This window comes from Lichenostomus cassidix, chromosome 3 (assembly GCF_008360975.1).
Source record: "Lichenostomus cassidix isolate B80296 chromosome 3, HeHo_3.0, whole genome shotgun sequence".
Taxonomy (NCBI): Eukaryota; Metazoa; Chordata; class Aves; order Passeriformes; family Meliphagidae; genus Lichenostomus; species Lichenostomus cassidix.
This window is the reverse complement of record NC_139483.1, coordinates 79,975,988-79,989,612: the sequence shown is the minus strand read 5'-3', so window position 1 is coordinate 79,989,612 and position 13,625 is coordinate 79,975,988. Positions and strand designations below refer to the sequence as shown.

Below are 13,625 nucleotides of genomic sequence, written 5' to 3'. Positions count from 1 at the left end.
TCTGCACCTTCACAGTTGTGGCGGTAAGGCCTGGAGCAACTATACATTTACATAGGGAGTTTATTTTCCTCTTTCTTTGGCCATGATGCCTGTCAGCGGGGAGAGTGCTCCAGAGGATGCAGTGTAGGAACTGAGATTACAACTCCTTCAGGAATGAGAACAATTTACACAGTAAACAGTCCATCTAGGGGAAAAATAATCTTGCATTCTCTTTGTTTCCACTGTCTTGTATGAGAAATTGTGGTGTGTCCTGCAATTGTGACAGGTCTTTGGACTTGGTGTTGACTTGTGCAGCCTCACTGACACCACCAACATTGTAGTATCATTTGATGGCATTTTTTTACTTGCTTTAAATGAATGTTCCTGCTGGAGGCAAAAAAGTGCAAAGCAGAGGGAAAGCCAAAAACGTATTCACTGGTACATTTATATATACATACATACATACATACATATGGACAGGATACAAGAAGTGACGGTGGTGTGCTGGGTGATGTGTGAAAATGAAAGATGTGTACTTTAAAGATTTGTAAACATGCTTCCCTTTGGCTTTCCCCTAATCATGCCTTTCTGAAAACTCCTAGTAGCTTTCCTTTTTCTAGTTGAACTTACAGCTATTGAAATTAGAAGACCTCCTAGTAACAGCTTTCCCACTTATTAGTTCAGTCTGCTTTTTTGGTTAGTTATTTCATGGTTATTTAGTTATTGTGTATTTATTTCATAGCCACTGATGTGGACTGTGCACATTTTTTCCATCCAATTTGAGTCTTGGCATTTTCATGAATGATGGATTCCTATAGAAACCTATTGTCTATTTTCCAGTGTTCTAAAGAGAAGATTTAATAGCAGACCAGGACATTTCTGCTGTACTCCCTTGGCAGAAAAGTACGGCTGGCAAATATTGTAAATATGTTTTATAGAAGATACTGTAGTGGTGTTTCGTCTCCTTCCCATTCCTCCTTGTTTTTAATTTCATTAACTGAACAATTTTGTCTGCAACCATCAATTAGATTGATGCCTATTTGGGATCTGAAATTACTGTGGCACAGAAATATGTCAGGACTAAAATAACCCTTTGCATTTACATAGGGGAAAAATGAAGTCAAATGTTTTGGGTTTGTAGCAGGAACAGCATTTTTTTGTCTTGCTTTGGGGGCAAGGCAAATTATTTAAGTGTGGCCTTACCTTGTGAGAGAAGAATGGTAAAAATGGGCACTGGTGATGGGGGTGTGGACAAGAGGTGGTGTGCTTTTGTTCAGGTGGTCCTGTACATCTGTCTGCCTTTGAGTTGGCACAGTTAGTTATCAGTGCCTGGAAAAAGAATGGAAAAAATAACACTTCTCTTTATTGTAAACTTTTTAAAATGCTTGGAAGTATTGTTTACTCCCATATAAGCATGAGGGGTATGCATGCTTAAGTGCTAATATATCAGAACAAATTTTCCTTCAAGTGTTCAGAATGTTGTAATTTATAGAAACTGTTCTTACCTTTCATTTAGTTTCTCCTTCTCTTCCTCTGAGTTGTTACAAGCTGTTAAAGTGTCTGTACCTGTAATGGATGGTTATTGTTTCTACACCTAAAAAAGCCCATCTAAACAGCCATATGCTTAATTGGAAGTGGCTTGTTTATAAGTAAAATATTTCTGGGACAGTATTTTCCACTTAGAGCTGGTGTATTAAAGGAATTGTGTGTGGTTTGTTTTTTTTGTTTTTTTTAATAGGTAAAGACAGAGTTTTCAACACCCCTTTATGTGAACAAGGAATTGTTGGCTTTGGTATTGGAATTGCTGTTACAGGTGCTACAGCCATTGCAGAAATTCAATTTGCAGATTACATTTTTCCAGCATTTGATCAGGTTAGTACTAATAAATTTGAGAGCAGTTAAAAGAAATCTTAAAACTGTTTAAATTACTCTTCAGTTAGCTTGGTTTGAATATGTGATTTTTTGCAAATACATCCACAGCTGTGTTGCTAATATTTATGCATGCTTTAAGTAAACAGGCGTAAACTGCAAACAGTACTAGTACTGTACTGTAAACAGTAAACCGTACCAAGGCCAGTTTGAAGGCTTATTAAATAATGGAAATTAAAGATGTGGTTTGAGGCAAATGTCTATTTGTTTTAGTTTTTGGGTTTGTGGCTGTGTTGGCTTCAGCAGCCTTGAGTTCATCAGCCTGTGTCATCCAAACACAGTTTCTCATTCCTGCATGCAGCTGCAGCTGGCCATGTGTCCACAGGACAAACTACAGATCTGGACTGGGCTGATTGGCAGTACGGAATGAGGAAACAACTAGGTTATAAGGCTACCCCTGAGGTTTAGGCATCTAACTTGAACACAGTAAATTATTACTTTATTTGCCTTGGAAAATGCTTGTCTTTGCACTGACTTGGAGTATTCCTTTGCTTCTAATTTCGTCCTCTGAATCCCATGCATGGAACAGATGATACAGTCACATCCCGTGTATTGAACTGTCTTGATGCTTAACTAAAGGTACTGGACTGAATGTTCCTTTTGTATATAAATCTTCCCAGATTGTTAATGAAGCAGCAAAATATCGTTACCGCTCTGGAGATCTGTTCAATTGTGGAAACCTCACCATTAGAGCACCCTGGGGCTGTGTGGGTCATGGTGCACTATATCACTCTCAAAGTCCAGAAGCCTTTTTTGCTCATTGCCCAGGAATAAAGGTATAGTAACTCTTACTTATTGAAGATTAATTTTTTTGTTTGTTTTATAATGGGTCTGACTAACAATGAGTCTGGGTACAGACAGAGGAAGAGGAGTGGATGTCAGTCCACAACTAAATATCTGAATACATTAATTAAAAACTATTAGCAAACTTAAACTGTGTTAAAGTTTAGAAAACAAAAAACTGTTAGAAAACAAAACTGTGCTTGAGAATTTATAGCAATTATTAAAGCAATCTTTAGTAGATAGAGCATTTTATGTTTGTATTTACACGGTTTTGTTTCCAGTGTAGTATGGAACCTAAAACCAAATGCTAATAAGCAGTACTTCCCTTTCTGGTTTTTTTTCCTTCTTTTTGCATCTGTCTTAAGTGCACTATTGAATTAATTTATATGAAAGACACTGCTGGGCAGTGGACACAAACTGAAACACCAGAGGTTTTGTCTGAACATGAGGAAGCACTTGGCACAGCTTGCCCAGAGAGTTTGTGGAGTCTCCATTCTTGGAGGTACTCCACGTGGTTCTAGGCAGCTGGCTCTGGATGGCTCTGCTTGGTCAAGGACATTGGACCAGATGACCCTCTGGAGGTCCCTGCCAACTTCTTGGAGGTTCTCTGAGTGAGGACTTTAGGCAGACTTTATCCCTGAGGTGGTGGCATTCCTTAAAGTGAAGATGCCTAGTGCTTAGGTAGATAACTTTCCTAGAGAAGAGGGAGGGGCAGGATCTAGTCATCTCAAATTAATAGAGCACTGTTTGCCAGGCTCTCAATTTTTTCCTGAGTAAATTTTTGTGTATGAACTTGTACTTCTGGGTTAGCTGGCATCCAGTCCATTGTGCAATGACTCATGGCTGATTAATGTGGAAGATTTAAGCAGAACCGGTATTTGTATTCTAAAGACACATGTTCATTGTTTATCTGTTGTTTAAACTGTTGTCTATGTATGATTTTGGTGTCCTTAAACTTCAGATATTACTCATCTACAGGGAGGCCATAGCCATTTCTCCTACTTGTTTTAACTTAAATAAAAAACCTTGTATTGTTCACATTTTATTTCATTATATTTGAGGAACGGGATAAATTTTTTTCTTTGGGTGTTCTTTATGATATTTGAGGTCCTCTTCTGAACTTGAAAGTATTTCCTGATTATAGACAAAAGCAATCTACCAAGTCTTTTGCCAGGTTATTGAATCAAATGTTTTCTAGAGCTTGTGTAAAAACTAAAATATTGTATGAAAGCAAAAGATAACTTAGATGATTAAAATACTGATTCCAGGTCTAGCTAATTTCTGCTGATTTTGTAGGTCAATCTCAAATTTTTATATGCCAAACTAAGGGATGAGGTTTAGTGGTTCACTCTGGTGATTAAAACTCTTTCTAATTCATATCAACTACCTGGACTGATGCACAGTCTTATCAATAAGTTAGTAAGTCAGAATTTTATTTAATCACTCCAGGTAATACTGTTACTTTGCTCGCGCCTCTGATCTTTGTGTCGGTTTTTCGTTTTCTTTCACTTTTCCTTGGGTAAAATGCTAAAATATGTTGCTACTGCTAAGAGCTGTCATCTCAGTTAAAGGTAAAGGGCACATTAATTCTGTGGAACGGATGGAACAATCTACTAGTCTTTTGTGCACAAAGAAGTATTTTAGTCTCTATCTTTTGAATATTGTTGCTTTGTGAAAACAGTGTTGTTCCTTTAATATTTTTGCAAAGCTGTAATTCCTAATGTTTCAAGAGTGCAGGTATTTTTGAATAAACCTGGCCCTTAACATAGAGATCAAGAAGTTAAAATGTACTTGTGGTTCAGATGCATTTTCAAATGTCCCATATCTAAGCATATTTTTTCCATATTAGAGGAGGAAAGGCAATGTCTTCCAAGCTGAGAAGGGTAGAGTGGTTTTTAAAACAGCCCTCTTATTAAACTTTGTGAAAGGTTTCTGGCTTTTTATTTTGTGTTTTTCTTAAGTGGCAGGTGAGGTTTGGATTTCCCAAGCCAGAGGGAGTTTGTGCAACTTCACTTATTCAGGGGAAGGACTGTGGTCACTGGTACTTAGAAAAGGCTTGTTGGGTGAGGACTGTACGGGATGCTTGTATCTTTTGTCCACTGTTGTGACGATGTATGTGGAAGATATTAATGCTGATTCTCTGCATTCCATTATAAGAATATCTGCTCTCATGGCTAGAAGCTTTCATTTTCATTTCCAGTCTAAATTAGTTTCTGACTAACTTGTATATTTAACTTATCTGTCCTTCACCATCCCCTTTGTATCCTAAAACACTTGTACTCTCTTTAGTCTTTCTTTTATTATACTAAACAACTCAAAGAATTAAAGAAATGTTAACAATATCTGGACCTCTTTTGACATATGTTTCATTAATTTTTTTTTCAAAGGGTTGATAGAATCATTATTTCAGTTGAGTTTCTAGCAGTGATTTTTGCAGCAGCACTAATAGATCCTTGGCTATGTTTTTACTTATTTTTGGGACAGTACTGCATAATATCCTAGTCATCCTTTGAGCAGATAATAAATTCGGATCTGAATTTCTACTGCAGAGTTCTAAATTTATAACAAAAATGTAGTCCTTAAACATGAGACTTTCAGTATGTATTTTTCAGTTTGTGTTTGTCAGTCATGTCCTTAATATGAACTGGGTCTTTGTAGTGTCGTCCTCTGTAGTGGTGGTGACTCCCAGCTTTGAAGTAGTTTTTATTACCATGTTCTGACTTAACATTGTAAATGAATAAGGTAAATAAAAATCGGTCCTAAAAATGGTTCCTAAGGAGCTGTGCTAGTGACATCCATGGGTAGTTTCCCATATGTCTGTTACCAATTGCTTTGGTGAAATATTGGTAAATTGCTTCTCCCTTGTTCAGAGAAATCACTTATCAAGTTAATTTTATGCAATAGCATATTTAGGTTGTGTTTGGACTCTTTTTGATTACTTCTATATAAGTAAATGTTATTACTCTCAAAATATGTTTTGAAGCGTTGGCTGTAGTTAACATGGATTTTTTTTTTTAAACAAGTGCTACAACTAATGTTTTCAGCTACTTCTAACTTCACAGCTATTAAAGTGTTTGCTGATAGACTTTATGCTGCATGTGCCAACTCTTTGAGGTCTCTGGGATGTAAATTAGTTGGTTCTTCTGATTTGAGGGAATTCAGATCTTGGGTTCTATTTTAATTTAAACTGTGATAATACACTAATTTTCTTTCCATAATTAAAATTAAAATTATCTTAGATCATCCTAAATTAACTCTTCTGTTGGCAAATAAATTATAATGCTTCCTTCCTAATACTTGGATTACATCTGGAGGCCTTGCTTAGTTTTCCTTGCTTGATAATAGTTTAAAGTATTTATTGGTATTTGCTCATTTTGAAAATGAACAAATTTCAGGCTCCCACAGTAAGCAAAGAAAATCAACTTTAAATAGCTATTTCCTTTTGTAGTCTTCAAAACTAACTGGACTAATTCTGAATACCTTCAGTCTCTTCTGATGAATCTTCACCCAAGCAGCTGAGGATCGCTCAGCTGAATTTGTTATACATCTACATTAATTTTACTAAGTTTATATATATATCTATATAAATCTGACTGACTTTTTTTTGTTCCTTTTGCCTCATAAATGTTACTGTTAAGGTGTTAGTTCTGCCTTATCTGAGGGGAGTACCTTAGTATTTAAATCCCTTCTATTTTACAGAGGGGAACTATCGAAGCCTCGTCAATGAACAAAATTTAAAATTTTAAGCGTGTTTTAATAATGTAGCACTGATGTTAATTCACTTTGTAAGAACAGCTCAATCTGTACATAGATTTATTTACAGCAAAGAATTGCTTAGTATTAAGTGTTATTGAGGAAGTTTCTAGCAGAGTCGCAATTTTAAATAAACTATCTTAAAAATATTTTTACAGGTTGTTATTCCAAGGAGTCCTCTGCAGGCCAAAGGATTGCTGCTGTCATGCATAGAGGACAAAAATCCATGCATATTCTTTGAACCTAAAATACTTTACAGAGCTGCAGGTAAAGATTTGTATATTGTATTTTCCAATAAAGCAATGACATTTGGGTTTTTTTTGCACATATATGTTGATATTCACTGCTAAGACAATACTTTATTAGAAGTCTTTATTTGTTTGATCTCTAGCTATGTTGTGGATTGGGTTTTTAGAGGACTTGTGAAAACTGACTAAATTCTTCGACTGCAAAGATAAATGAACATTTAGAGTCTGATTTATGCTCAGTTAGCTTTGGAAGTTAGCTTTACAATCTCAGGTTAAAAAAAAAGAACTAGAACTAAGAGGTATTATTGTTTACTGAATTCCGATACAAATTTGGCAGAGCTTGAACTGCTTTCTTGTAGTAACTCTAGATACTAAAATAAGTTTCCAGATCAGTTTTTATTTTTCCAAAAGTACTGAGCCACACCATCACCATTTTCCCAAAGTTAAATTTTCTTTGAAATGCGTGATTTCTAAAAATCTTCACAATCTGCCCACTTAGATTCTAACCTTATTTGAAAGGAAATGTGATTGCCATTGCTTTTTCATTTGTTTTAGTCATAGTGAACTTTCTGTTTCAAAGTAGCTTTAACAGCTCTCATTATGTGTAGTGTATTGGAACAGAGTAAATTGACAATGATGGTGCTTGAGTCGGTTCTAAAAATTAACTTGTTACTTCTTCGGCCTAGAGAAACTGGACTGAGAACAGAAAATGTGTGAAAAGTTTTACATGTGGAGATAGGCAGAGAAATTAGATGAGCAACTGCTAAAGCAGAACTGAAGTAATGATTTACCTGTAGCATTTCCATGTCCTATGGCTTTATATGCAAACTATGCTGAGTTTATAAGTTGACTCTGTGTGGGCTGACTTTGAGTGACAGACAAAGTGTTTCTATTTTGCTTTGGACCTTTTAACAGCACTTTTCCATCAGTGCAACCATTTTGCAGTAAATTTATCCTCTTCCTAGGGACACAATAATAAGGGAACAATTTAGAAAGCAGACATCAAAACTACAAAAAAAGTACTAATATAACTCAGGAACAGGTAGGATATTTACTGGTAAAACTGCTTATTTACTTTCAGATTTTCAGAAAAGACTCAGAAGTCCTATTATCAATGTAAATTTAAAAGTGCATCTATTTTTAGTGTGGTGGGGTGTGATGTACTCATAGGGTATTGTGTTCCTTAAGTTCAGTGTGTTTTGAGAGCTTACTAGAATTTAGCTAAAAGGCCTCTGTCAATTCATTTAGAGCAAGTAGTTTAAAAAGAGCTTGAGTCTGAGTCCTGTTAAATAAAGAGAAAACATGAAGTGTCTTTAAAACAAGCCTTTATTTCTCCCCCTTCCCCCTAGTATTTAGAAGTCTCAAGTACAGACTGAAGAGTTAATAAAATACTTGCTTTTCATACTGGCATGAAAAGCTGCACATCAATATCACACAGCTTTTGAGAATATAGGGAGGTTTTTGTGTTTGAGGAAATGACTTGCAAAGCAATCGCTGGATCATTTAGTGACATAAACCAGGTTTGTGAGCGAATTCTTGAGTAAAGATGTGCTAAAATAGTGGTTAATGTAATTTATGTGATGGTCAGTAACCCGCTACAGTGTTACTGTTGGTAATTTCTGAAAGACTGTGATTTCCTCCTGTATTCTGACGCTGATTCTCAGAGACATTTCCTACGTTTTTTGTCTTAAAATTTTTAAGAACATCAGTTTAGCAGTGTAGGTTGAAGTTTGTGGTACAGTTGCATCAATGTGTGACAGGGATGACTGTAACAGGTAATTTCTTTCATCTACATGGATATTTTGTTATTTTTAAAATATAAAGCAGGAATGTTTTACTATATGGAATAGCTTTTTATGTTCCTTTTATTTTCTTTGTACACCTTTCTTTGTGTTATCATTAGTTTGTCACCTTCACAATTAAGCTAACCTTTTTGGGGTGGGTCAGCCTGGACTGGAAGATGACTGGTGTCTGGGAGGTTCTCATATAAAATTGATCTCTCTTAGAATTCATTATTTTTCTCCTGGCCAAAGTCAGGGTTTATGGTAATTCCACCACAGAAACCAGGTGGCCTGGTGAATTCAGAAATTGACCAGGGCATCATGATTGATAAGACTAAGAGACAGCAGCAATAAGACACAGGCCTGGTAAACAAGAATAAGATAAAATGGTGGAAAAAAGGATTTTAAAAAAGTGACTGTCTTGTGTTTCATAGAGAAAATTTTTACAATATGCTGTGTGAGTGTGTTGATTCTAGCAGGAGAAGGAAAATGGTACAGATTCAGAAATTGACTTAGTAAGCTTGGACTGTGTCTGTATTTCTTATGTCTTCCCATTAGTTTTTCAAGACGGTACAGGGTTTTCTTAAGGCTGGGAACATGCAGGTTTTCCAAAACAAGAGCACAAAATGGTATCAGTTGTCCTCTATTACTTCATTTATCTTTTTCTTCCCTTTTTAGCATGATATAAGAGTTCATCTAAGATTCAGGATCTCATTCCAGATGAAGATAATTTTCTTTATTTCCATGATGATGGTTCAGTAATTGAATAATGAAATTATATTGCCCCTACCATAGGTTTTTTTTTTGCTTTAGCTTCATGTGAATAGATGGTTGTTCAGAGAGCTTTGTGATTGATGTTACAGTGGGTATGTAGGGACTTTTTTTTAGTTGAAAAATTAAGGTGTTCAGGATGTTAATGGGAAGGAAGATTTTCTATCAGTAAAATTAATGTAGGCTTTTGAGCCTCATCATTTTCCTCTAATAGAGTTTTCTTTCTTCCTATGAGGCCTCTAAATATTTGTCCATGAGATTTTGTTCAGAGTTGTTGATATATTTGAAATTACAGCTGAAAATAAACTGTAGGTGGGATAGTCTTTAAAACACAGGTTATCTGTCCTCATTCAGGTGACCTGAAGCTAATAATGCTTTGTTTAAAACAAACAAGCAAAAAATCAAATTAAAATCATGACAAAAATCCCACACCCACTCCACCCTAACCACCAAAAATTTATGTCCATTCTGCTCCCAAGTGTTGCTATTCTTGTTGAAATTAGATGTTGGATGCCAGTCATGGAAGGTAATGTATACCTAGTTTAGGATGTATAACCTAAAGTTGCTTCTTGGGAATGTTCAGCAGGATGGCAGGTCATTGGTGTTTTATGGAAGCTCTTGTGCAGAGCCAACCTGGTGATTTTGCACCTGACACATACCTCCAAGGAGCTATACAGGCCCACTAATTACTTTCAGGATTTTTGGTTGTTTTTGTTTAGGGAGTTGTTTTTGTTGGTATGTTTATTTTGCTTGCTGATGACAGGGCAGGTTTTGCAACATTCAAGCATAGGTCTCTTTTCATAGCAGTAAAGGAATTGTACAAAAATAAAAAAATTTTCATAAGCGTTTTGGAATATAAGTCTCATCTCTGTGGTAAATCAGAGCTGTAGCATGAAGTATTCCAATGTAACTATCACATGGAAAGTGAGATTGCTATTTTTTTTAAATAATGAGTTTAGCTCAATTTCTTCCCAAATGAACACAGATTTTTCTATTCAAATATGTCGTATACTTATTCAGAAATGGGGTAAAACAAACCACACTATTTAATGAACTTAAATTTTTAGATTAATAGTTGCTACCCAAACATGCCTTTTTGCCCACAGAAGATACACAAGTAAAATTAGGCCTTAAGTCTTCACCTTAGTCATCCCTTTGGATTCCAGATGGATATTTAGGTAGTATTGCTTTAAGTTCACCACAGTCACACCATGGTGAGGCAAGAAGAAAAAGCAAATTCCAAAGTGAAGAACAACTCTGCAAGGACTTTTTAAAAATCTTTTCCAGTTCATTCAAAAAGTAATACACACCTTAAATATCCAAGAGTCCTAGTGACACCAAAAGGAGAGGGTGGGCTTAAAGCTAAGATCATAGAATCATTAAATAGTTTGGGTTGGAAGTGACCTTTAATGCTCATCTAGTCCAACCCCCCTGCAATGTGCTAGAACATCTTCAACTAGATCAGGTTGCTTGGAACCCCATCCAACCTGACCCTGAATGTTTCCAGGGATGAGGCATCCATAGCTTCTGTTGGAAACCTGTTACAGTGTTCCACCACCATAATTGTAAAAAACTTTTATACCTAATCTAAACTGACCTTATAAGCCCCCTTTCAATACTGAAAGGCCACAATAAGTTCTCCCTAGAGCTTTCACTTCTCCAGGCTGAAAAACCCTTACTCTCTCAGCTTGCCTTCGTAGGAGAGGTGTTCCAGCCCTCTGGACCTGCTCCAATAGCCCCATGTGCAGACAGAGCTGGATGTGCAGATCCAGAGCTGGATCATAAACTTTGCCTGGATATCTGTTAATAGTAAATTTTAGAAGTTACAGAAGAGAACTATTTTGTTTGAATGAAATGCAATTGGTAAGTTTCGTATTCTGCATTAGCTCTGATGTGCAGACAATTTGAGATAGTCCCCATATACAGATGCATGATTTCATGTACAGGTATATATGTTGTCTGTGTGGATATATATGTAGATATATATGCATGTGAGACATTTATCAGAGATCAGTTGCTAGATGGGGAGAAAAAAAGAAGTATACTTGTCATGCATAGGTGTAGCTAGTAATTGCAGATTTGTACTTCCCTTACTGTGAAGCAGGACAGTGCTGCATCTGTGGCTCAGCCCACTGGCCTATTTTTCTACCCAGTCACCCACTTTGCTAGCAGTTTGTTTTGCAGAGAACTTGCTTTTCCTCAGTGTACTTGAGCTGTTTGAAGTGTTCATCCTTGGAGTGGGAATTACAGTGATTCTACCCCTGGACAGGACTTTACCTTTCAAAACTTTTGACTGGAGGATCTTAGCCAGCCTAGCAGCTCTGTGTGGTTCCCACTGGATGTAGAACAGCCTTTTATCACCCTGCAGTCTCTTCTGGTAGGTGGTGTTTAGGCCACATGTTATTCCCACACCAGCAGCTGGTGGCCAAGACCCCTCCTAACTCCTGTTGTTTACACCACAGGCCCAGATGTCTGCCACCTGGTTCATCTGCACTTGCTGTCCCAGTGTCTTATCCTCTCATACTTGTCTAACCAGCAGCTGGTACATAGTCCTTGCAGCACACAGCCCTTGCACTGGACAGGATTTCCAAGGAAGCTGGGACTGACTACCAGGACAAGGCACAAGGCTCAGTCAGGCAAACGTGCTGACCCGCCCCTGCTTTATGTGCAGCAGCTCCTCTTAGAACACTTTGGTTTCTTCCCCACTTTGCTCCTCACCAGCCCCCTTCATCTTTGTGTACCCTCATCAGCTGGTGTAGTTCCATGCACACTGCTCCAGCACCCTGGACCCTTGGATTTGCATGCCTACCAGTTGCAAATTCCTGGGTGTGCCTGTTGTTTCTTACAGCCTTTCACTGAGTATTCTTGATAGGGTTTGTTTCTTGTTTTGGTTACGTTTGTCTTCAGGTTTGTGTCTCCATAGTTTGCTTTTAGCTTTTCCTTTTTTTTTTATCATCCTATTAGATAATTTTACTGAAATAAACACTCCATTTTTCCCCATACCCTTACCAGTAAGTGGGATTGAACATGTTTGGTTCTTGTAACTGCCACCCTCATCCTTTGTGGTTAGGTTTGTGTCCCTGTGTATTTGTCCTTAGAGCTTCTCCCTCTCTCTGTTATCCCCTTTTGTGTTGTAAAGATCCTTGTCTAGACACCCTTCAAGAAGCATATGCTGTCTTCCACATAACCGTGCAAGTGTTTATCAGAAGTTTTGTGTATGTTAATTTTCCTTCAATTATATTAGGAAGTAAAAAAGAAATGTAAGCCTTTCTGACTAAAAATCCAGAGTTAAATATGCAAGTACACATACAAAGGGAGAATTCTGTTGCTACATAACTTACGAGATCATAATGTTATTGAAAGAGCCGTAGTGACGTCCCCCTAAATGTCAGAGATAGTAAGAAAATATCTGAATTAAAAAGGGAAAGGAGGCTTTGATTAATAAATAGTGTTAACAGGCTGTGCAGTGTCAAGAGCACATTATGGTTATGAATCAAAGGAGAAAATGAGTCACCTTGACATTATCAGGTTTAGACATCTTGTGGAGAACCTACTCTGATGTTTTTTGACCTTTTCAGTTTCATTTAATTGTCCTATATATGACATTGGTTCTGTAGAAATAAATACAACTTGCATCAGTGGTTGTTATAGAGACGAGGCAGGTAAGATGAGAAAACGTGTTTTCTTTCTGCCGTTCAGACTGCTCCTTTAGAAAATGCAACAGATGTTGTAACCTCTTAAACTTGTCATGGCCCTTTTTCACAGATAATTACAACTTTTTGTTAATTGCTGTATTTGAAATCTGTATTTGAAACATTTGATTTAAAATGCTTTATTTATTTGGTCAGTAGTAGATAAATAGGCTGCTTTGTATGTAAACATTGTTATCTGATTAGAGAATTATTATGAAAGAATATTAATAAAATAATTTCATATGCTACTTTTCATCTTTATTGGTTGGGAGAGGAGTTTTTGCAAAGGAAATCAAGGAAAATCCTTCCAAATTGGTCTTTCCTATAATTTTTTGACAAGCTGAATTTTCCATTTAAAATTGTCAGGTATTATAGATGAGCTCATTTAATGGACATTTTGCTACAGAATGGTTTAGCTATAGTAAGAAATTAGTTAATTTGTGTTATTGTATGCTATATTTCATTTCCCTATGTGGATAAAACCATTACACAGAGAGAAAGCTTTTATTTCAGTACCATGAACACTTTCCAGTGCTTCCTCTGGCTCATCCCAATCATTTCAAAACCTTCTCATTCATGTCAGTATCCTGGGTTTCCACTTGGAGGTGCTGTGTTTTCCTTTTAAGTTTCTTGTTCTCCAGGTTTCATATATGTGACCATTTAATGACAATGACAGTTATGCAATGCCA

At 36.6% G+C, this 13,625-nt stretch overlaps 1 protein-coding gene across 3 annotated transcripts in view; it reads left to right on the top strand.

The window, feature by feature from the left end:
- The window catches only part of BCKDHB (branched chain keto acid dehydrogenase E1 subunit beta), a 112,022-nt gene that overhangs the window by 20,893 nt on the left and 77,504 nt on the right, over positions 1–13,625 (top strand). For all 3 annotated transcript variants that reach the window (XR_014851030.1, XM_085056445.1, XM_085056446.1), the window contains exons 4-6: positions 1,718–1,851; positions 2,529–2,684; positions 6,603–6,711. Coding sequence is in view for 2 of the 3 variants with exons in the window: in XM_085056445.1 (XP_084912571.1) it covers positions 1,718–1,851; positions 2,529–2,684; positions 6,603–6,711 (399 nt within the window). In the remaining variant the exon portion in view is untranslated. The remainder of the gene's footprint in view (positions 1–1,717; positions 1,852–2,528; positions 2,685–6,602; positions 6,712–13,625) is intronic.